Below are 25911 nucleotides of genomic sequence, written 5' to 3' on the forward strand. Positions count from 1 at the left end.
ACACAGCAGCGGCGTCTCCCACTATACCACCACGGTATTCTAAAGGTTGATAAACATAAAACCCAAATGGCTATTTAAAGGTGCATGGATGCACCATAGCATGTGAGTGAATTATTTTACTCTTTATTATAATAAAAAGTCTTGAAGGGTATTAGCACCATTGTGAGCCTTTTTACTTACATGACACGCTGGCTAATACGGTGAAATCTGCTGATATTTGGGATGTGATTACCTGGAAGTGCCATCCATAGGATATCCTGCATTTGAGCCTGATTGAATCTATCTTGAGGTGAGCGCCCAATCACAAGGGGGTACACGATTAGGATTGATCTGTGACACTCTGGTCACACACTTTGCCTGGGAACACTGCCACAATCAGGTGGCTTGAGCACTTATACAAGATTTGTTTAAACCACTCCGCACTAATTACCATCACGGACTTTTTTGATAATTTGATTTTTATATGCTGCATGGACTTATTTCTATATTATACTATACCACTATTGGAACTCATTAATAATTGGATTTTAGATTGCATGGTTTTACATATACACCACTTTAGCACTGGGATTTATTGCAATATTTTACTTGTGGTTTGCATTTTGCACTTTATTCTTTTAGTATTGGACTATATTCATGGTATAGCATACACTTGTGATTTGCACTTTAACAATATTTTTATATATCTCTCAGCATTGGATAATATTTATGATACAGTGTCCTATGATTATAGGCTTAAGATTCGTTGCTTGAGGGCTGAGATTTACACATATTTATAATTCACTTTGGCCCCATTCACACTAGTGCGACTTGTCCCGTGATTTTGGACCGCAAAATCGCATGACAAGTCGTTTTCCATTATTTTCAATGAGCCCCATTCATATCAGTGCGTTTTGAAGTCGCACCGACTTCAAAGTAGTTCCTGCACTACTTTGCCACGATTTTAATGCATTTTGAGGCATATAGCCTTGCCCATGCTTTCAAAATCGCGGCAAAATTGCGTTGCAATAGTGTGAAAGGGTATTCATTTATTTATTTATTACTTATTTTTACACATCTTTAAAGATTTTTATTTGCGCAAAACTATTATTATATTTATTTACAAAAATAAATATTAATAAATTTAACGGTGCCTGTTAATGCAGCCTATCAGTGCCCAGCATCATCAGTGAAGCTTATCAGTGCCACCTCATCAGTATCCATCAGTGAAACCTCACCAGTGCCCATCAGTGCCGTCTCATCAGTGCCCATCAGTACTGCTTTACCAGTGCCCTTCAGTTCAGCCTCACCAGTACCCTTCAATGCAGCCTGACCAGTACCCTTCAATGCAGCCTCACCAGTGCCCCTTCAATGCAGCCTCACCAGTGCCCTTCAATGCAGCCTCACCAGTGCCCATCAATGCAACCTCACCTGTGCCCATCAATGCAGCGGGATCAGTGCCCATCAATGTAGCCTCAAATGTGCCCGTAAATGCAGTCTAACCTGTGCCCATCAATGCCCCCTCTCCATTGCTCATAAATGCAGCCTCACTAGTGTCCATCAATGCAACCTAACCTGTGCCCATCAATGCAGCCTGATCAGTGCCCATCAATGCCACCTCACCTGTGCCCATCAATGCAGCCTCACCTGTGCCCATCAATGCAACCTTACCTGTGCCCATCAATGCAACCTCACCTGTGCCTAGTAATGAAGCCTCACCTGTGCCCATAAATGCAGCCTCACCTGTGTCCATTAATGCAGCATCACCTGTGCCCATCAAGGCAGCCTCACCTGTGCCCATCAGTGCATCCTCACATATGCCTATCAATGCAGCCTGACCAGTGCAGGGAAAGAGAGAAGAGAGGAAGAGAAAATCCTGCTGGATTATCACAGAGTGGGGATTGCCCAGCTGTAACAGCTTTAATTGGAATTTCTGGGTGCTTGCCATCACACACAGTCTCGCCTCTTGGATCGGCTCCTATAATAGACGTTGCATGTCTTAGCATTGGACCGGTGTTCTGTCTATCAAAGGAGCCGGGCCAGGAGGTGGGGCTATGTGTGACGGTGAGCACCTGGCAATTCAAATAGATGGACTTTTTTATGGACTTTTTCTATTTATATCATAAAGCTATTGTGCTCAGTGGACTAGTACATGTTTGTCATTGGAGCTTGCAGAAGTTTTTTGGACACACATCTCCCTAGTTGTTTGCCAGGTCCACCCCCCCTTTTTTCAATTCAAATGAAAGCTGTTACAGCGGGGCGATCCCCGCTCTATGATCATCCAGCCAGTTTTCCTCTTCCCCTTCTTTCTCTTCCCCTGGGCGATCGCTATGAGAACGACTCCCGAGGCATCCCCACACTCGCCCTCAATCATTTCCCATTTGCAAAATGCGAGCAGGCGGGTGGAAAATTTGAAGGCTGGTGGTGGGTATGCTTATTTATTTTTTTTTAATCTTTATTTTGTATTATCAGTGTACAAACAATAAAATTAATACTATCTGTGGGTATGCTTATTAAAAATTATTTGGGCATTTTAGGGACCCATTTGGGAAAGAGTCTATTAGATGTTCAGCACCCCTAAATTACCCATATTTGCAATATAACAACACCCACACTGTAAGGCTTAGCTTGCTCGTTCATGTCTAGGGGACTCAGTAAGGCATCTTTACGTACCCGTCTCTCCATTCCTGCAGGCTTCTTTGCGCTACTAGATCTGTCCCTGCAGCCTTTTTTCTCCTATGCTCTTGTGGTCTAAGGTCCTCTGACATCATCAAGACTAATGCAAGGACCATAGCTCTGCACTGGATGTCAGGATACCAAGGGACAATCCACTGCTGGGCATAGGGGAGTGATGTCTGCCAGGGAAGTGGAGGCTCAGGAATGTAAAGACACTTTAATGTCCCTTAGTCAGAAACAGGTACTTAAAGCGGAGTTAAACCTATCATTTCAACAGTTTAAAAAACCATTACATTCCTGGCATGCCGAGAATGTAGCTATCACATTGGTTGTGCTCTCAACTAAACTGTCAAACCATCCAATGGCTGCCGTCCTAACTGATCACATGTGCAGCAACATGGCAGTCGAATATCAAACAGAGACCAAGATGGTAGCTTCCTTGGCTGAAAACTATAGGGGTTTACTTCCACTTAAACCTTTGCAGTGGGGCTGTTAGTTTTCCTGGAGCTGGGCTTTATTTAAAATTGTGCAATAAACCATGAATTCAGTCATTTGGGTCTAAAATAATCTTTCTGATCCAACAAGTGACCAGCCAACATAAAAGAACCTGTAATAAAAGAAAATACGTAGGTTACCATTCTTGAACCCTCATTATGTAAATGCTAGTTACCTGGTTACTATGACAATCCAAAGCCAAAAAAACATTGAATCACTGACCCAGAACAAGTATACTGATCAAAAGTTCTGACTTGCCTCTGACTTCACTGCTTGTAAAAGTGTTAAGGTCAGACACAGACAAAAAACTAACATTTTCCGAAAGTCAGCAATGGCATCCTCCATATCTCTTTCAGTAAATTTTTCATACTTTAAAGTTAATTTTCTTAGACTGAAATATCTGACTACTGGTTTCATTCTTCCCGTACTACCTCTGTAGCCCTGTGAGACTATAGACACTGAGGGCACCTTGCACTTAGCTGAGCATTGCCCAGAGCTCAGGTGGAGTGAGATTGCTGACATCACATATCACATGACCACCAGACTAGGTCATCTTTACAGTTTGGCGTACTTAATGCTTTAAGTGGAGCCAGAGAGATTATACTAATACATAACACAAGCGGGTCTTTGCACAACTTTTTCCTTCATTTTATTAGGCTAAATATTGAATATACTGTTAGAATGTACATTCAGGGTCTGCTTTAAAGGCTGTGTGCGCTTTCATAATAAATCCCATAATCTCAGGATCGGGCAATATTTACATTCCTAAAAGCGACAACAATTCATCCTGTTGCTAGGCATCTGTTGAGACCAGTCATATAGAGTAATGGCTGTACTGGGACATGAGCCAGGCCAAAGACCAAGATACTCATTATTCTTTTAGGGCAAGTGGGAATGTCCTTTGGTTTGCATTAGAGAATTGAAGGCATTCTCAATTTACACTGCGTGATAACTCTCAATAACATTGGGTGATCTAGCTAAGTCATCAGTCATAAGTCATCAGTACAAGAAAATAGGGACTACAAAAGTATCAACAGTGATTTTGCCTGGATGGAGGGTAAATGGCCCAGCAACTACTCTAATGGCAGTTACAACATAAGAGGTAGCTCTTCTCCTTTGGTTGAAGATTCCCCTGGAAGCTGGAAATCAATGTAGTAGGCACCAAAACTATAGTGATTTCCACTAAGTTCGGCAAATGGTGCTGCATGGCTGCCCTGCTGCTATCTGGGCACAGGAGGTCACCCGCTTGGCAAGAGCGCCATCCAGAGAATGCTTTGCATTCTCCTAATGAATGTAAAGCATTCTTTGATTGGACAAGGTGAAGATTGGGAAGTCACTGATCTGCCTCTCCACTTCAGCCTATAAAATAATGCTTTGCATCCATTGACAAAATGTAAAGCATTCTCTGAATGGTGCTCCTGTTGAGCGGGTGTTCTATCAGAATACCGCTACCTATCAGATTCTACAACCGGAAGTGACTTTCGGACGAGAATACTTACTGCGCATGCACCATGCGTTTTAATATGGCCGCTATGTGTTCCAATATGTTACCTAATGTGAGAGAATACGAAGCAGCAGCAGACATCTTCTTACACCCATGCAAGTCTTGAATTTTACATTTATTTTAGCCATAAACTGACCTTATAGACTGAATAACAGTATTACATTTCTATTATTATTGTTATATAGTAAATACAGCGGAAAAACCTGCAGGTAGAAGGTAGTGACGGCCATCTTGGTACACCCCGCACTGCTCAGCAACAAACTGATTGTATAGTGAAATAGACTATTTCACTCGGTCACAGTGAAATAGTCTATTTCAGTATATAAGGTGAGTTTACTGCTAAAATCAGTGTGAAATTTAAGAGTTGCTTGGGTGTAAGAACATGTCTGCTGCTGCTTCGTGTTCTGTCACATAAGTAAACCTATTGGAACGCATAGCGGCCATGTTGGAACGCATGGCGCATGTGTAGTAAGTTTTCTCATCCGAACATCACTTTCGGTTGCAGAGTCTGATAGGTAGCGGTATTCTGATAGAACACAGCAGGCAACCTCCTGTGTTTACAGTGCAGAAAGGTACTGTAGCTGCTTGGCATGAGATCTGGAAGCTGGTGGAGATTACTGGAGTGGCGGTGTCTACAGCAGTATTTTTTAGGTTCCAGGGGAATCAGCCAGGTATGGTATTTACTAGGGATGCACTGGATACCATTTTTTCATGAGTATGGGTACCAAAAAAACGTTTTTTGTTTTTTTTATTAAAATACCATTTACCGATACCTACTGCAACAGTTTTGTTTACACTTCAGCTGTCAGCAATAGTACAGAGCATTGAAAAGTTATTTACAAATGGAATACATTTATTTTTTTTTTTTACATTTTGTGCATTTTTGAATGTGAAACATGTAAATCTATGTTAAAGGTGTAAACATATTAATGAACAAAGCAAACAAGATTTGTTTTTAATTATTAATAATTTAAAAAATAGAAGTGAACAAAAAGAAAAATCAGCAGGAAAATATTGAATAAATGGAGAATAATGAGGGGTTCATTAAGGCTGATTAGAGTAAATTTAGAGTTAACAAGGGGTTAAACAGAGGAAAATTTAATATAAAAACACAAACATAATTTTTTTTTTTACTTGACAGGTTTCTTTAAAGTTTAAACTGACTTCATCTGCAGATTGAAGTTCATCCCTTTGATTTATTGATGAAGAAACAAAAAGAAACAATGTTTCTTTTTATCTTAGTGTTTCAACAGCTGAGCCATGTTGTTGATAAACCTTGCCCAGCTGCTTTTTTTTTTTTAAAGAAGTCCAATTGCTGGACTTCTTTAACACTTCTTCAGCTGTCAACAAGGGAATCCCACTGACAGCTGAATAAGTCATTGGTTGGTAAGGACCCGGTGGCCCCGCTCCTACCGATAATTGCCATTTCTTTTTTTTTTCATTTTAGCTGTCAGTGGGGGAATCCTGCTGTCAGCTGAAAGAACTTGGCCTGAAAGTATCGGTGCATTTGCAGGAGTACCGATACTCGAGCAAATGCTTAGTATTGGCACCGATACCGGTATCGGTACAACCTTAGTATTTACATAATTACATTTATCCAAGATGGACATCTTATTGAACACAACATACAGAGATATGGGAAATGGTAAATACATAATTACAGTATGCACACAAAGACACAGATTGAACTGGATGGCCTGGTGTCTTTATTCATCCTTACCAACTATGTAACTATCTTTTAAGCCGAATTTACCACTAGGTGAACTACCGGTAGGCATATATACTGATACAATATTCTAATCCAGGTTAATAGGACCAATGATACAAGATGTCAGGTCATGTGACCAGGGTCTGCTCCTCATGTGCTTTCATTCATTCATTAAAATAATGACAATCAGCTTGCTAAGGGGTCTAGAAGCAAGCAGAGCCTCAAGCAGATTTGTAAAGCACATGACTGTACTTTTTAAATGTGTGGGTATTTTACTTTTTTTCTTTTTTTTTGTCCGCATTACGACGGCAGTATAAGACTATGCACTTTAGTGGCATATACTATTAAAGAGCGTGGAGTAACTCAGCCTGTGAGTCTGGTCATTATCACTATGTGTGTGCAGACTGTTCCCATTTAGGAAATTATCTCAGCGGTGGCGACAGGTTTCCTTTAGACCAAAATATAATCTGCGTGACCTTCTTTTAGTTGTACTTTTCCCACTCCGTCATATTCAACACAAGCTATGTACGTTACATTTTTCTTTTTTTTTTTATCTGCCACTGCTTTATAATGTAACAGTGGAAGCAAAATGACTGCAAATATTCAAAGGATTAGTAGTCCCTAGAAAGGAAAATACATAAAGTATTTTTACTTATGAGCTAAACCCTGCAGAGCTTTACAATAGCAGAGAGCTCTTAGCTGGCAGGAAGCCTGTTTGGCAGCTAAATTAAAAGGAATAAAACCCAGGCATTTCATTGGCTGAAGCAAGCAGCTGTGCCATCACAGCACCATATACGGCCAATGCAGTGTACTTTTTCACCTCTGCTTACAAAGCCTTTAGAACTCCCATTAGCATTTCTATGAGTGTCCAAAATATAAAGTTTGAACTAAAGACAACCCGGGAATTTGGCATCAGCTTTTTTGTGTCTCCTGTATTGCTGGGCCCTTTCACTTATGCCTATGGTTATGTTTACCTAGACAAGGAATAGGATTTTATAACATGCTTCTTTGTGATGAATGTTGTAAGTAAAGTCTTTATTTACTAATGGATATAAAGTGTGTTCCTTCAAATGCCCATTAATGGCACTTAGCCCAACACTTTCAGCCGTTCAATAAAATAATTAGTTTTTTATCTGATTACAGGTTCATGGCTATTAATGGATGATTATGTGTCACTTTGCATTTTAGCACACATCACTGCGTTGCGGCGGTTCGTGCTGAAAGAAGTACATCATGCAGTACTTTATTTTTGTGGTCACACAATCCACCGCTGCTGCGGCCTAGAACTTAAAAGATAAGTTCATCTTTCGTAACATGTCACACCCATAGTTAGGCTCCATTTACAGCTATGCACTTTGCTTTTGAGCATTTTTTTTTTCATAAATTTGTTGTTGGGCAGATTAAAAAATGCAAATTGCGGTAAAAACGTGGTTAAAACGCACTACATGCTTTTCTGCAGCTTCTCCGTTGAAGTCTGTTGAACCAAAAAAGCAAAAAAAAAGCACAGTTTTGCATTCAACCACATCAGCCCTGGAAGGTTTTACCCCCTTAACCACTTGCCGACTGCCTAACGACTATCTACGTAGGCAGTCATCCCCTCACAGGCAAAGTGACGTAGTACTACGTCGCTAGCCTGTGAGGCTTTAGGGAGCGAGCTCACGGACCCCACCCCCCCCCTCCCGCGCGCGCGCGTGACCGGCGGACCCGATGTCCGCCGCCGCTCACTCGCGATCGTCGGTTACACCGGGAGAAAGGCAGGCGGCTAATGTAAACAAAGCCGCCTGTCTTTCTCCCCTGTGTAACAGCAGAGATCATACGATCCTGCTATGTAGGACCGTAGATCTCTGCTGTTACATGAAAAGCCACATCCAATCACAGTTAGAAGCACGCCCCTAGGGACACACTTAACCCCTCCTTCTCCAATAAAGTTAACCCCTTCCCTGCCAGTGTAATTTTTACAGTAACAGTGCATATGTATAGCACTGATTACTGTAGTAATGTCACTGGTACCCCCAAAAGTGTCAAAAATGTCAGTCAAGGGTCCGATTTGTCCGCCGCAATGTCGCAGTCCTGCAAAAAAATCGCAGATCGCCGCCGAAAATGACAAAAATCTTTCCCTTACTTAGTAAACGCAATAACTTTTGCGCAAACCAATCAAAATACGCTTTTTGCGATTTTTTTTTACTAAACATATGTAGCAGAAAACAAATTGGCCTAAAATTTTAAAAAAATTTGATTTTTACATTTTTTTGGGGGGAATTTCATATAAAAAAAATGTGAAAAATATTGTTATTTTTGCAAAATTTATGCTTTTTTTTTTGTTTATAGCGCATGATCAAAAAATCGCACAGGTGATTAAATACCACCAAAAGAAAGCTCTGTTTGTGGGAAAAAAAGGACATCAATTTCATTTGGGTACAGCGTCGCACGACCGCGCAATTGTCCATTAAAATCACGCAGTGCTGAATCGCAAAATAGGCCCTTGTCAGGAAGGGGGTAACCTTCCGGGGCTTAAGTGGTTAATGACGAGGCCATTTTTTGCGATACGGCACTGCGTTACTTTAACTGACATTTGCCCCTGGATGTGCAACACTGTTGGCAAAAAAAATGTATGTCCTTTTTTTCCCCACAAACAGAGCTTTCTTTTGGTGGTATTTGCTCAAGTCTGCAATATTTTATTTTTTGCACTATAAACAAACAAACAAAAAAAAGGACAGTTTAGAAAAAAAAACAAAACAATATTTTTTATTTTATGCTATAAAACACATCCAATAAAAAAAATGTAAAAAATCAAATTTATTCATAAATTTAGGCCAATATGTATTCTGCCACATATTTTTGGTAAAAAAATCCCAATAAGTGTATATTAATTGGTTTGCGCAAAAGTTATAACATCTACAAATGATGGGATAGATTTATGTCAGTGCTTTTTAAAGGGACTGCGACATTGCGACGGACAAATCTGACACTAATCGACACTTTTTGGGGACCAGTGACACCAATACAGTGATCAGTGCTAAAAAAAAATGCAATGTCACTCTACTAATGACACTGGCAGGGAAGGGGTTAACATCAGGGAGGATCAAAGGGTTAAGTGTGCTCCTAGGGAGTGCTTTCTAACTGTATGGGGAGTGGCCTAACTGGAGGAAGACAGAAATCCGTATTTCTGCTTAGCAAAAACACAAGATCTCTATCTTTCTCTGTGACAGAATGGCGGTCTGCCTTGTTTACATAGGAAGACCACTGTTCTGCCTCTCCTCCAAACGATCGGTGGGTCCCAGTGAACATCACGTCTGCTGGACCCACTGATTGGCTCCTGCTGTGTCCAATCACACCAGGAGCAAGTCTCTGGCAGTCCGCGCGCCCCAGAGCAGGAGCTGATGTATAGGTATCTGCGTGGGACGGTCCTCAAGTGGTTAAAAAAGTCCCTGACACTTTCTAAAATGCAGAGGCACAAAAATACATTGATGTGAATGTGTTCTATAGGAATATTGCACTGCGTTTCTGCAAAAAGCATGAAAAGCTGCATTGGTGTGAACCGAGCCTTAAGGTGTAACATGTTGCTAACTGACCAAGCTCTTTTATCCCCCGTGCCCCAGTTATGACAACGGGCCGGAAATCTTTTCCCTGCACCCGCTGTCACAATTTGAAAAACGCTCCTCCCAACCAGCCACGCCATTCATTTACAGAGGTCTGTGAATGAGAAGACTACAACTACAGTCAGTCATTGTGGCTGATGGCTTGTTGTTCTCAATGAACTACCAGGGCACTTAGGAGCGCTCTTGGTAGCTCATTGAATCTTCATGTCATTCAGTAACTGCCCATGATGTACAGGCAGACATCTACACTGACAGTCTGCAAGGGCCTGAAATTGCACCTGCAATTTACTGATCACTGTGAAATGCTTTACACTACACGCTCCTAACAAAAAATAAAATAATAAATGCACATTTTTTAACTGCAAAAAGATACATTTATTTATTGTTTTTTAAAAAAGGTAAACTTATGCTTTAGTGAAATGTCACTATGGGGTAGATTTACTAAAACTGGTGCACTCAGAATCTGGTGCAGCTGTGCATGGTAGCCAACCAGCTTCTAACCCCAGCTTGTTCAATTAAGATTTGGCAATAAAAACTGGAAGCTGATTGGTTTCTATGCAGAAGTGAGCCTGATTTTGCACTCACTAGCTTTAGTAAATAAACCCCTTTGTGGCATTTCAATAACGTTTATTTAAAAAAAGAAAGAAAGAAAGTGTGATGCATTATGATCAACAATTTGGCACCTAACTTACACCAGTGGCTGAGTTCAGCATCATTCAAAAATGTCCTCCTCTGCAACTCAAAAGTTGCACAGTGACAGAATTAAACCTGACCTGAACGTTTCTTAACCTGGCATCTTTTAAGCACCCTTTCACACGGGCAGACTCCGCCAGCAGATCAGCCTGCTGAGTATGCAATCTGTTCGCTGATCTCCGCTGAGCAGGTTGATGACAAGTCAATGTCTGCTCCACTTATGCAGAGCGGACACAGACACAGCCCAATTTCTTCTATGGGTGGTAGGATGTAAACGGACTGCCTTTCCATTTACATCCAACTGTCCCCTGATCTGCCAGATGGATGGGAAATGGATCCCCCAATCCGTCTGTTTTTAACGGATAGGATCGAATATCGGTGGCAGGAAACAAACACATGTCCATTTACATCTGCCGCTCCATAGGGGGTAATGAATGTTCCGATCTAAAAAATGGACAAGATTGGTCTGCCCATGTGAAAATGAGCTTAAGCTGAAATTACGCCTTATCTTCAGTCAGACATTTTCAAATCTGTCTCAGTTGGCTGCGCAGGATATCAGATAAAGGGGTTGCATAGACTTTGCTAAGTCAAAGGCAGCCTGTTCTGTGTCACTAATTTGGTTAATTGATGTCCCCCAAATTGTCATTTGACATATGCTTTGGCTCCATTTACTGTTAGTCATGTTATCTTGGTTTCATTTTGTTTGTTCTTTTGATGAGCCAATACATTATGACATGTATATGATTATAGATATAGTTGGTACTTTCCAAATACAGGGTTTTTTTTTTTTTTGTTTTAGTTTTTTTATTATTATTTTTCTTATTGTGAAATAATGAATACCCAGGCCTTTAGAAAGTCTTATGTAGCGTTTCAGGCTTTATAATTCCTTTTTCAAGGTTTTCTCTTATCAGAGCATGGTTCTTCATAATACAGAGTTTTATTGCCTATATATAAACACCACTCTTGCTATCTATCGCTGAATCTGTACTACAATCATTGTATCTCTGCATGTTACAGGGGGCTGCCATGCATTCTCCAGGACTCCTTTCCTGCCAGCGACCTTTACTGAAGAACTGAGTAAGTAGACTGAAAATTCCCTACACTAATGATTATTTTGATCTAGTTTTCAAGGTAGATATTGCCTCTGTTCTCCCTCTAGCAGCCACTCTCAACCAGGGTTCATCCAGAAAGGTTCCTTGACAGCTAGCAGTTCCTTGAGCTGTAGCTGATTGACCTCCCATTCGATAGTGCTTTCCTGGTTCCAGACCTAATTCTACTGGACAGAGTTAGTTGCATGATACCAATGACCTTTTTAGCTGTTAAAGTGCCATTCTGACAACCACTGCAAGGGCATTCTTCCTATTGACCACCAATGTAAGGGATATTTTCCCACTGACCTCTTATGAATTGTTTTTTTTACTGACCTCCAATGAAGTTTTAGTTTTGGCAGGCATTTTTCAGGTGTAAAAATGTGGAGAAAGACTGTTCTAGAGTATAATGGAAGGATCACACTACTACATGACAGTAAGTCGTTTCTGATCAGGAGTCAGATGCAGCACCAACCTCCTAATGAAATCTGGTATCCAGACAAACATTATGTTCAAGGGGGCCGAATACCTTCGCAAAGCACTGTACATCTGCAGTATCTGTAGAATATATCGCTCTCACATTTTTCAAATAATACTGCAGTGTCTCAGTAACACTGGGAATCCACCTGGAAATATTAAAGATTTGGCTAGCTTGGTAAGTGCTCACTCTGACAGTAAACAGCAATGGCAGCATTACGCAGGTTCCTGTATGTGAGGATGCAGTGTTTATTCCATGCGTATCCCCGGGATAAGGCTGCCAAATCTACAGGTACCAGCTGATGTCTCCTGGGCAGCCATGAAACAAGCTGGAATTAAATTCGCTTGTAACTGATTTTAGTGGCATCTCAGAGGAATCGTCTACAACAATATTACTGATTGTATTACTTCTAATCTTCAGGCAGTGGCTTGAGGAAATAGCAATTTGAGGCCTAGATTAAAATAGAGATCTGTCCATATTTCTGAACATAGATGTATTCTGTCTGCTTGGTTGGAATAAGAGATCTGTATTATGTCTGGCTTTGCAGAATTGGAGAAGGAGAAGGTGGCTAAGAGGTATTGTAAAAAACATGCACAGACTGCTGCGAGGCGGGCTATAATTAATCAGTCAAACTGCTAGACGATGGAGCTACAGCAAGACACACATACATCAGTTCTGTATTCCATCAGCTGTTACCTTCAGTACACACCAGGGATGTGACATGTGCAAATATAGTAAAAAATACAGTAATAGTAAAAACCAATGGTGAAAAACACAAGATCTATCTGTCCACCTATCTATTTACTGTATCTATCACCCCTGTCATATGTTTAATGTCTATATATTCATCCCTGTTTCATATCTATTCTATCTCTCTATCTAATCATCCCTATATAATATTTTATCTATGTCATCTATTTCTTTATCTATATATTTTCATACCCCAATAATATCTAATTATCTATCTATTTATCTATATCTATATATATATATATATATATATATATATATTTATACAGCGGGTAAAATAGGTATTGAACATGTCACCATTTTTCTAGGTAAATATAGCAAATATAGCGCTAAAGGTGCTATTAACATGAAAAAGTGTCACCACATGTCGGTAACAACCCATGCAATCCATACAATACATACAAAGAAAGCAAAACAAATACATTCAGAAAATAAGTTATGTGTAACAAAATGGAATAACACAGGGAAAATGTATTGAACATGCTAACTGAAATGTATTTAATACTTCGTACAAAAATGACAGCCTCAAGGAGCCTCTTCTATGGAGAAACTAGCCGCATGCATTGCTCAGGTGTGATTTTAGCCCATTCTTCCACAAACCTTGAAGGTTCTGTGGGCCTCTTCTATGAACTCCAATCTTTAGTTCTTTTCATAGATTTTCTATTGGATTTAAAGCGGAGTTCCGGGCACAGAATCGTTTTTTTTTTTTTCAATCTCCCCCTAACAATCACCCTTACACATCGATACATCCGCTAATCCTGGTTAGAATGGTGAAATAATGAGTTTGCAAGAATAAAATCTTACTTTATATAATTTCTGATGTGCGGCGCCATCTTTGTTGTGGATTGCTGAGTCCGTTGTGGGGAAATGTCTTCCCTTCTTCCTGATTCCAGTGGGCGTAGGCCTGTGAGTCAAGAAATGAGAACAGTGGTCGGCCTCCCATGTGACTGCAAAGTGCATCATGGGAGGGCCGAGGAAGAGCTCCCAGGACGCATTGCGGCAGGAAGTGACGAGGAGAGCCGAGGCACAGGAGGGAGGAAGTCCTTTGAAAGGTGAGTATACAAACCTCTGTAAACAGGTAAGTGAAAAAAAAAAAACTATGGGAATATCCAATTCTGACTCAGCGGAGAGTAAGGAATACAATGCAGTAATTATTAGAAATTGAATTTTGTGCCCGGAACTCCGCTTTAAGTCAGGTGATTGGCTGGGCCACTCTAACAGCTTCATTTTCTTTCTTTGAAACCAATTGAGATTTTTCTTGGCTTTGTGTTTGGGATCATTGTCTTGCTGAAATGTCCACCCTCGTTTCATCTTCATTATCCTGTCATTATTTACATACACTGCCTTTTATGGGGTGAATGGGTAGGGATACAATGTACCCCATACCCATTCACATAGGGAGGGGGCCCGGGATCTGGGGGGCCCCCTTTCTAAAGGGGGCTTCCAGATTCCGATAAGCCCCCTGCCCTAAGACCCCCACAACCACCGGCCAGGGTTGTCGGGAAGAGGCCCTTGTCCTCATCATCTTGAGGGCAAGGTGCTTTCGGGTAGGGGGGTGCAGAGCCCCCCCTGCCCCAAAGCACCCAGACCCTCCATGTTGAGGGCATGTGGCCTGGTATGGTACGGGGAGGTGGGGCAGCTCGCTCATCCCCTCCTCTTTCCTGACCTGCCAGGCTGCATGCTTGGATAAGGGTACGGTATGGATCTTGGGGGGACCCCACGCCGTTTTTCTGGCATGGGGCTACCCTCAAAATCCATACCAGACCAGAAGGGCCTGGTTTGGAACTTGGAGAGAACCCCCAAACAGTTTTTTCCCCATTTTGGCGTGGAGTTCCCCCTCAAGATCTTCAGAGCGCAAGTCGCACCGCAAGTCGGATCATCCTGATCCGACTTGCGATGCGCCTTCCATTCAAATCAATAGGCTCCCATAGAGAACCAATGATTTTGAACGAAAAAAAAAAAAAAACATATGACGTGGCTTAACGCTGTTTAAGCAACGTTATTCAGCCTTTAACAGCATCAGATATTTTTACAGCTTGACGCTGCAGCTCCAGAACGCACTGATCCTGGGTTTTTTTTGCAGCTATTAAACGCCTATGCCACTTGGAGCTCCTAAAAGCTCTATGTGTGCATGAGGCCATAGAATAACATGAATGGGCGTTTTGAAGCTGCAAAAAAAAAACGTCTGACGATCCTAACAGCAGCTGCATAAACACCCTGTGTACATGGGGCCTAATTGTTATAGGGGGGCCCCAAGGGTGGCCCCTGATATAATCAAAGGGGCGGGCACATAATATTCAGTGAATGTAATTCTAGAGAAAGCTGTCAGACATCAAACAGCAAATGGATAGAGACTATAGCCATGCTGAAAGATGTTTAGAGACAAGGAGGTGGTCAGTGCAACAGGAGTTGTTGGAGACTGGGGACATGCTTCTGGAGACACTTTACAAGAGACTGCTAGAGATCACTGTTAATAAAACCCCTTTACAGATCAATGCACATTTGTGCTCCCAGTTAACCTCCTAAAAAATTACTTGTGCCACATTTGATAGTCTATTAGCAGGATCAATTTAAAATATAAAAGGAAGAAAAAAAAAAGTAGATAGACAGCTTAGAAGAAGTAGGTTATTGTGAACCAAAGCTAAACCATATAAATACTGGAGGTGGTCTAAAGAATATTTTTTCTTCCCTGACTTGCAAAAGAACTAAAACAGACTAAAGTCTGGTTTCAACCTGACTAACCAGAAATGCAGACACTGGAGGAATGCCTAAACATCAAAAATATAGAGTCTTTTGTGGGAAATTAAACCTATAATACCAGTGCTAGCAATAGATAGATAGATAGACAGACAGATAGATGTAACAAAGGGACATGATGTTTGTTGGTAAAACCAAACTACGCAGTTTTTAAGTCTGGTAATCACTGTGGTAAGCTTATGGCACTTTTCCACTGCAAGTACCGGCTAGTACCGGCTCGGCTCTACTCGGCCCTGCTTGGCCCGGTTTGCTTTTCCACTGCGGTACCGCATGGTATAGTGTCGGAACGGTTCGGTACGGTACGGTATAGGTTTGCTTTTCCACTAAAGTAGTACTAAAGTTAAGTGGGTGGGATAACAACGGGGTGGGTGTGATTCTCTGACCAATCAGTGGCTAGTAGTGACTGCATGCAAAGGATTGTGGGATATGGTACCAGTTTGGTACCTGTTGGAACCACAATCAAGTAGGTACTGTTTTTTCAGAGCCGTACCGTACCGTACCGTTCGGTTCCATGCAGTGGAAAAGAAAACCTATACCGTACCGTACCGAACCGTTCCGACCCTATACCATGCGGTACCGCAGTGGAAAAGCAGAAAAGCGTGCCGAGCCGGTACGGTTCTATGCAGTGGAAAAGCGCCATTACAGTCCTAAAGTCCATTTGGGTCCAGGCCCTTACTTTTCTTTTGATGGTTATTCCTTATTGCCTCACTTTGCTAAATTCCAAAGCCACGTGCAACAGTTCACACCATGGAAACGCAATCTGGATGCGTTCTGGGTGCTTTTCTGCATGCGCGTTTTGACACGTTTTTGATGTGGTCCAGTGCATTTTTTTCCCCACATGTTCTACTTTTTTCTGGAACTGGAATGCACTGGAACTAACCACACTAGTGTGAACTTTGCCATTTAAAACCATATGACCTAGTTTCCATGCATCTTTTAATGCAGAAAAATGCACTGGACTGCATGTGGTGTGAACTGGCCCTTAACCTTAAAGGAGTTGTAAAGGCAGGAAGGTTTTTTTTATCTTTATGCATTCTATGCATTGATAAAAAGCCTCCTGTGTGTAGCAGCCTCCCCAGCACCCCATCTCTGTCAAGAGATGTTGAAGAGTCCCTCAGCCATACGGGACTCTCCCTCCTGATTGGCTGAGATACAGCTGCGGCGCCATTGCCTCCTGCGGCTGTCGATCAATGTCAGTGAGCCAATCAGGAGAGAGAGTGAGCGGGGCTGAACAGCAGCTCTGTGTCTGTATGGACACACAGAGCTGCAGCTTGGCTTAGGTGCCCTCATAGCAAACTGCTTGCTCGATAGGAGGGAGGGGCCAGGAACAGCAACGAAGGACCCGAGAAGAGAAGGACCCATGCTGCTCGGTGCAAAACCAACTGCACGGAGGAGGTAAGTATAACATGTTTGTTCTTTTTTTTTTTTTTTTAATGAAACTTTACCATAACTTTAAATAAGGACATGAGTTTTCCAGTGTGTGTTTGGTGCGTTTAGGTACATTTTGGTGCGTTACTGATGCGTTTTACTGAGTTCCAGTAAAGTCCAGTGTAGAAAAAAATGCAGCACGTTCTACTTTTTTTCTGGAACTGAAACACATTGGAACTGACTACACTGGTGTGAACTATGCTAATGGCAACGATATAAACTACTATCTATGCGTTTTTGATGCAGAAAAAAGCACTGGCCTGCATGTGGTATGAATTGGCCCTTAGGCAAACATTATTCATTTTTTAAGATTTGAATTGGGAGTTTATTGTAGAGAGGTCAGAGTTCATTGTAGAATATAATAAATTCTCTACTGTGCTCACGTCACCCATTATATATTACCTAGGCTTTTGTCAATCACAAAATTCCAGGAAGGCTGACGATAACTATACTGTAAAAATATTTTAGCGCATAACATTATTACTAAAACATTCTTGCTTTGTTTCATTTATATTTCATGCTATTTATATTTCATGCTATTTATCTTTCGGCAGAATGAAGAAGTGTAAGTGCTGTACAACAGTTCTACAACAGAGGGTTATCTTACTCATCTGCACTGTATCTATACTGGGTATCTTGAAACTTATGAACATTGAACTTATATTTCCCAAATCCAAAAGTTATTTTGTGGAACCACATCTATTTTTTTCTGCTGTTTCTAAAAATGGCCAACCACATGATCCCTCCAGCAGCATTAACTGTACGGCTATATTTGAGTTGGAACCCTCAGAGATTGGGAAAAGTTTACAGCTTCGGCAGAGGCGCATATACGACCTTGATGATGAAAAAGTTTCAGCAATGACAAAGAACTGTGAAACATACAAAAATCTAAGACAGTACCATCAAAAGATTTTCTCAAAGGAAGAAATGGACTTTCCAATAGCCTATTCAATGGTTGTACATAAGGATGCTATAAATGTTGAACGTCTCTTTTATACAGTATACAGTCCAGCTAATGTGTACTGCATCCATTATGACCTAAAATCGCCTCCTGAATTCCAGAGAGCCATGATAAATTTAGCTAGCTGCTTTCCCAATGTGTTTATTGCATCTAAGCTTGAAAAGGTGATCTATGCTCATTATTCCAGGCTGCTAGCAGATCTTAATTGTCTGTCTGATTTGATAGCCCACCCTGTTCAGTGGAAGTATGTCATAAATTTGTGTGGGCAGGACATGCCGCTCAAGTCAAACTATGAACTTGTTTCTGAATTAAAAAAACTTAATGGAAAGAATATGCTTGAGACATCAAGGCCAACAGATTTAAAGAAACAACGCTATATCTATCACCACCAGGTATTCTTCATGTTAAGTCTCGAATACATTAAAATGCCTATTAAAACATTTACTCAGAAGAGTCCACCACCTGCTGATATTGAAATGTACTCTGGAAGTGCTTACTTTGTTTTAAGTCGTGCTTTCATTGAGCACATTTTTGGAAGTTCATTAGTTGCTGAATTTTTAGAGTGGAACAAGGACACCTTTTCCCCAGATGAACATTTTTGGGCAACCCTGGTCCGTATGCCTGGGGTTCCAGGGGAGATTCCAAGAACTCAAGGAGATATAACAGACCTTGATAGCAAAACTCGTCTGGTGAAGTGGAGCTATCTCGAGGAAAGCAGTTATCCGCCATGCACTGGCACTCATGTTCGCAGTGTTTGCATTTATGGGGCTGCAGAGTTAAGATGGCTTCTTACTTCAAAACATTGGTTTGGAAATAAATGTGATCCTAAAGTAGACCCTGTTTTAGTTAAGTGTTTAATGGAAAAGATTGAAGAACAACAGAAAGAATTTGTTTCTTTATCATCAAGATGATTGGAATATTCCTTGTGTTCTACAGCAACTATATTTCTGCTTCTGGAGAGCTCAATACCCTATTCTTGGGAGAAAAATTGCCATTTGACCAAAGCCTATAATTTATTTTGAGAGTTGTTTTAAAGTGACTGCAGTAAAGTGTATTGCAGAATATAATTTGTGAAAAGGGGTCACCTAAAAATGCTAGCAATGGCATTGTCTGAAGTAGACTTGAGAAATCTAAGACTGGTGGTGAGGAACCACGGGTCATAACAATACAATATTGGAACATGCAGACAGTTTACAAGCCAAGGCCCTTCTTCACAGGGTGGTATCTAATGCTGTGTCCTGTGGTGTTTGTCCTTTCATGTGTGAGTCTACGAACAATGTTGTTCTTGGTAAGGCTTCTGATAAGCCTTGTTTCAAACTTATCAGGGAGCAAACCATGATGTAAGGGGCTTGCACAACCCCAGCTACAGTACAACTGATCACTAGTTTTGGTATTGTCTAGCCATGCATGGGGCACCTGCTGCTCCAGTGGTAGATTCACTGTTGGTATTGTAGTTTCCGACAAACTGAGGTACCAAATGTATTTTTCTGTTTTTCAACAATCATCTAGGACTGAAATCATATGAACTTCACTCTATTTCTTGGTCAGCATTACATTTTGTGTTATGTTGTCAAGGAAACATAGTTCAGTGCATACCCCAACCTTAACCCTTTCCTACTGACTCACTGGACTGAGCTTTTTTTTTCCGTGGGGCAGCATATATGAGTATCTGTCTCTGTGCTGGGAATGTGTCGCGCAGCATGCTCCCAGCACAGAGACCAGGGACTCACTGGTAGCCCCGGGTCCCGTGCTAACAATTGGGACCCGGAACTCCCGATTCTGGGTCACCTGATCACTGTGGTAGCCCCTGTGTTTTCTCTCTCTCTGAATGGAAGAGAGAGATGCATTGTATCTCTGGCTCCATTCACACTACCGCGACTTGTCAGGCGACTTGTCAGCCTGACAAGTCGCGGTCCCTCGCGGTCCATGCAGTGCTACAGGACCCGTTCTAATAGGAGCGACACAAGTCGCTCCGACTTAGAAAAAGGGTCCTGTACTACTTCGGGGCGACCTCGGAGCGACTTGCATAGACATTCATTATATGAAGTCCGTGCAAGTCGGGCCGAAGTCATGGTGCACGGGACTTCACAGGTCGCCCCCGAAGTCATGCAGAAGTCGTGCCGCTGCAGTGTGAGATAGTCTCTCTATCTCCTTGCCGAGAGAAAAATAAACAAAACTGTGTATATTAATATTAAAAATATCAAATAAAGAAAAATAGCCGGATCAAGGTTTGATCTAGCTCAGTGCCAGGGTTAGTGTTTGCGTCAAAGGTCGGGGTCAAAGGGTCATTGTCAGTATATTTTTTAAAAAAGCATTTTTTTATTTGTCAGTGTGTTTTAGGTAGGATAAAAAAAAAAAGCAAAATTCGCAGTATTGTTTCTGGGCTGTACAACTGGGACAACTAACATATACATAAGTGGTATCACTGCGATTGTCGGGAGCAGAAGAATTTATTTTGGGTTATTCTTTGTTGAAAGGTTATGATAGTAGCAAGAAATATACATCTAAATAAAAGAAATGATTTAGGCCAGTTTTCCTTTTGATAATAAAGAAAATCAGGAGATATCCATTACCATTTACCACCCAATGAAAGCCCCATTTGTCCTGAAAAAAAACAGGTATAATCCACCTGTATGGACAACGTAGTTGTAATGATATGTATGGTTTTACTAACACATGTCAAAGTTCCAAACCTGTTCATCCACAGCAAAGAGATCCATCTTTCATCTTCTAGTGAAGGTAGAAGATGAAAGCACCCTTTTGGTTGCTATTCTTAACACCTATTTTGTTTACTCTATTATATACCATTTGTGTTGATATGTGTTGTGTGCCTTAAAGATGGGGTTGGACATTACTCCTATAGTAACTTTCCTTTTCATTTGTGCCAAATTTCCATTACAATATGGCTGCTTTTTTTTTTTTTTTTAAACCTGTGAATTTTATCAATTTTGCTTTCTTTTCTAAAATAGTATTACACACTGGTGCATATTTTGTGGTTCTCATCATGTAATAGTCACAAAATGTACTGAAATAACATGTTAGCTCCAAGAAAACTGCAGATAATTACAGTTATTTGGTGATTTCAGGACTTTTTAAGCATTGAGTTGTTTTTTTACATTTTTGTTGCAAATTATAATTTGCTTTGCTAAAATGCATTGCACAGTATGTTATACTACTGAGATGATTTACAGTTCACTGCATTCTCTAATACATTTAGGGCATTACAATCTACTGTATGTGTATGTGATCTGCAGTCAGTTTTTATATAGACATCCTTTTAGACACCTATTCCTAAATGTCTTGTTATTCCTTGTCCATATAGAATACTAATTGCTGAGATGCACGTTCGTACATCTGAGACTCAGACCTGCCATCAGTACATCTCTATAGGCTGGACCTAAAGACCGCTCTTAAATGATCAGTGAACATTAAACCATTACTAAACCCACAACTGTAAAATAAGTCAGTATATGTAGTAAGGCATGTCTGTTATACTCACTGTGCAACCTAAGGGGTTAATCCTCCACTGTGTAAAAAAGGCTGTCTGATCCTGCCTTCTCTGATCCTCCCCTTCTTCCACAGTCCCCAATCCATCTGCTGATAAAACCTGCTGATAGATTAGAGCCTTGGGGGCACTATGCACATGCTCAGTTTGGTGTACATTGCTAGATAGTTTTTTTTTTTTTTTTTTTGGGAGGGTGCATGTGATTGACACAGGGACAATCAACACTGTCCAGACAGAGGGTCAGGGGTCCTGCAGCCTCATAGAACAGTCAGAGTAGAATTAAAAAACTCCTCCTACAAGCTTTAACCAGACATTGATAGAAGTCACAAGACTGCTCTAACTGCTGATGAGAAAAGGTATTCAGCAGTTTATATTTACTGAAATAATTACATTTCCATGTTCTGTGTACTGTGGGAGACCAGATATAGTGAATGCAGGCTCCTGGGTTTAGTAACACTTTAAATACAAGTTGCTTAACACAAAAAAAGGCTTCTAGTTATATATTTAAATGTACACATGTGAAAACTTCCACATCATGAAAGCACCCACCCCTCAGCTCTCTCCCTCAGTCTCCGCACGTATCACTAATTTACTATCTGATATATCAGTATGGATGTCACACAATTACCTCAAACTCAATCCCTCCAAAACCGAGCTAATAATCTTCCCTCCACCACGTGCCCCTTCCCCTGATCTCTCTGTCAATATCGATGGAATTACTATCAGCCCATCCCCACATGCCAAGGTCCTAGGTGTTGTCCTGGACTATGAACTCTCCTTCAAGCCCCACATCCAATCGCTGTCCAAATCTTGCCGCCTTAACCTCCGCAACATCTCCAAAATACGCCCCTTTCTAACCAATGACACAACAAAACTCCTAGTTCACTCCCTGGTCATCTCGCGCCTCGACTACTGCAATTCCCTTCTCATTGGCTTACCTCTACACAGGCTATCCCCCCTTCAATCCATCCTGAATGCTGCCGCCAGACTCATCCACCTTACCAATCGCTCAGTGTCCGCCGCTCCTCTCTGTCAAGCCCTCCACTGGCTTCCGCTCACCCAACAAATTAAATTCAAAATACTAACAACATCTTACAAAGCCATCCACAGCTTAGCCCCCAACTACATCACTAGCCTAGTCTCAAAATACCAACTTCGTTCCTCTCAAAACCTCCTGCTCTCTAGCTCCCTCGTCACCTCCTCCCATGCCCGCCTCCAGGACTTTTCCAGAGCCTCTCCAATCCTATGGAACTCCTTACCCTTATCTGTCCGATTATCTCCTACTCTTAGCTTTTAGGCGATCTCTGAAAACCCTCCTCTTCAGAGAAGCCTATCCTACCCACACCTAACAACTCTACCTCCATTTTATCCATCTACCCATCCCCCTCGGTTACTGCCATTTGTTTCACTTGACCCTCCCTTCTAGATTGTAAGCTCTAACGAGCAGGGTCCTCTGATTCCTCCTGTATTGAATTGTACTGTAACTGTATTGTCTTCCCCCACACTGTAAAGCGCTGCGCAAACTGTTGGCGCTATATAAATCCTGTATAATAATAATGTTCTTCAGAGGATTTGTGCAGGACGTCAGCTGCATTAAAGAGACCCTATCACCTTAACTATTCAAAGTGACAGGATTTCTTTAAAGTCCACCCCCTTTTACCGCCACTGCAAAATTGGGTTGAAGTTTACAAGCAGCAATGATGTCACCCTCCTCAATCAGTTAGCATTGTTTATGTCTAAAGACTGGTCTTTATGCCTTAGCAGTGGAGGGGATCACATGCTACCCCATAGCTGGAAGTACAGGATATTTGGTAACAGCTACAAAGAGAGTAGGAGCGTTAGGGGAGTGTTGTGAAGGTTAGTATAATTTAGTTGAGTGTGGGCTTTCAAAAGCTTTTATCATATTGCCCTAAATAGGCAAATTGACAGGTTCCCTTTAGGGCGCATTCACACCAGCAACTGTGTTAGAACGCAGCCACTGGTGGGCAGTTTGATGACAGTGGTGCTGATGTGCTATAAACAGTGCTGCGCACTGTATAACTTTTTTTTTTTTTTTTTTGCATGCAAAATCTGTATGCTTGCAGTGAAAAACATATTGCATGCCATAACTTTTTTTTTTTTTTAGTGCAAACTGCTACAATGGGCATGAACTGACCTGATAGGGCTTGTTTTGTGTTAATACACTTGGAAAATAAGGAATATTTTCCCAATGTTTACAGTTTAGATACCATTTGCTTTACTTGCAATAATTTGTTTAAGCTTTCTCCAACTTCCAAGTGATTGAGACCAGAAACATAAAGTAACTTGTTTGGTTGCTGTTTAAGGCCCTGTTCAAATCTGAGCGTTTTTCAGCTCATATCTAAAGTCTCAAAACGCCCAACAAGCAACATCCCATTCATTTCAATGGCCCCTGTTCACATATGAGCGTTTTGTCACCTGAAGCAAAATGCCTGAAGCTCAAAAAAGTACAAAAAAAAAAAAAAAAAAAAAAGTACATGAGCTTCTTTTTTGGCAGATACGCTCAGATGTGAATGGAGCTTTAACCTCCCTGTCGGTATGATTGTTTACGATTTTAGGTGCTGAAAGCGGTACCAATATTTTGCATGTAATTCTTAAGGACGAGCAGCCCAAACCAACTATTTACATATGATTTTTTTTTTACTGTGTGTTCTTCTTTATAATATCTCGGGTATGATAACGTTTGAAACACAAAATCATAAATTATAATATAATAATAAACTATAAATAAGTTAATTTATAAATATATTATATATATATATAAAGTACAGTAAAACTGCAGGAAAGGGCACTGGGGGGCACACTAATGTCAATTTATTTTATTTTGTAATGTAATCCAATAGGATTACAATATATCAGTGTGTTTGTGTTTTACTTTTCAAATTTGCCGCTGATTCCACCCCCCTGCGAGCGTCACGTCCCAGGAGACGGAAGCCGGGGGTCACAGCATTGGTGGAAGATCCGGCCGCCGTATGCTGCAGGGAAACATCGCGGGATCCCGGGGACAAGGTAAGTAACCTCTACCAGGATCCAGCGATGGTCCCTGGCGGTACCCCGAGTGTGGCTCGGGGTTACTGCTAATGGCACTAAAATTACACCCTAAGCCACACTCGGGAATACCGCTAAGGAGGTTAATGTTATTTAATAATTATACATTATGTTGTAAATAATTTTGATTGAAGGGTACATACGACTAAGTTTACTTATGTAATGTCTTTCTTCTGGTATTTAAAGTTTTATATGGCCTTATCTTAGGCGTTTTGCTTTACCATTTATGACTATGATTACTTGACAACTATGATGCATAGAAATATAATTTTTTTATATTTTTGCCAGTCCTGTGTGGGACTCCATTCAAATGTGTCTGTGTGTCAAAAACTCTTCCAGTGCACACAATGGCGCTACAGAGAGAGCAAGAAATCACAGCAGCACTTCACACTGGTGTACAATCTTAGTGGATCTTGCCTTTAATTTTATTTACACTTTTCCCTATGTCATAGAAGTAAATGGCAGTGGAATGGACAAAGCAACCCTCCCACTAACTCAGTGATCTCAAAACAGGGTTCACATACACATTTATTCTGGGTTTTTGGTTTAGGAGATGTTCATTTGTTTATTTGCAGTCCTGCCAAGTTTAGAAATTGAAGCAGAATTGTTAATACAATATATTTAGAGCTCTAAACAGCTCTGCCAGTAGAAACTGCAGAAAAGTTTTTGTTTAGACCAGAATCCTTTAATTTATTCTTCAGGGAAACGAGATGGAAATAGGCCTATTATTTGGCTTCGGATTGAACGGGATGAAAAGAGTGGGAAGAACTTACTGCAGCCATTGTCAGAAAATATCAGAAGTCATAACCTTACCTTAAATCTCGAATCTGGGGCAGGGGTATTCTTATGTGAGTCTTGGCACCTTTGTGTATTCCCTCCAGATCTGTGCAGTTTTCCAGCATGAAACAGCTCCTACACTTTTTTCCTGTGCAGGATTTTCCTGTAAAAAAAAGACCAGTTACTTCTGTTCTCTCTCCTTGTACAAGGTGGCTGGTCTTGTCTCCACCTCTTCCTGTAGTTTTCTGCAGACAGCCTTTAGTGGGCAGGACATGCTGGGTCCCCCCCCAAAAGCTCTGCTCTCTGGCAGGCTATGTGCATCCCAGTGATGATGTCACCACTACATTCAAAGGGTAAGAACTATGTTTGTAGAGGGATTTGGTGCACACTAAGTACATTTATATGATTTGTGGCTATTGAGAAATATTTTTGAATGAAGGTTTTTGT

At 41.1% G+C, this 25911-nt stretch overlaps 1 protein-coding gene across 1 annotated transcript; it reads left to right on the forward strand.

Moving 5' to 3' along the window:
- Positions 1–17710: 17710 nt before the first annotated feature.
- GCNT4 (glucosaminyl (N-acetyl) transferase 4) lies at positions 17711–19393 on the forward strand (the record flags this gene model as incomplete). The annotated part of the gene is made up of 1 exon (XM_082253659.1): positions 17711–19393. The coding sequence occupies one exon, from the start codon at positions 17711–17713 to the stop codon at positions 19025–19027; it is 1317 nt and encodes a 438-aa protein (XP_082109785.1). The 3' UTR covers positions 19028–19393.
- Between the last annotated feature and the right edge of the window lie 6518 nt (positions 19394–25911).

This window comes from Pelophylax lessonae (assembly GCF_965119305.1).
Source record: "Pelophylax lessonae genome assembly, chromosome: 1".
Lineage (NCBI taxonomy): Eukaryota > Metazoa > Chordata > Amphibia > Anura > Ranidae > Pelophylax > Pelophylax lessonae.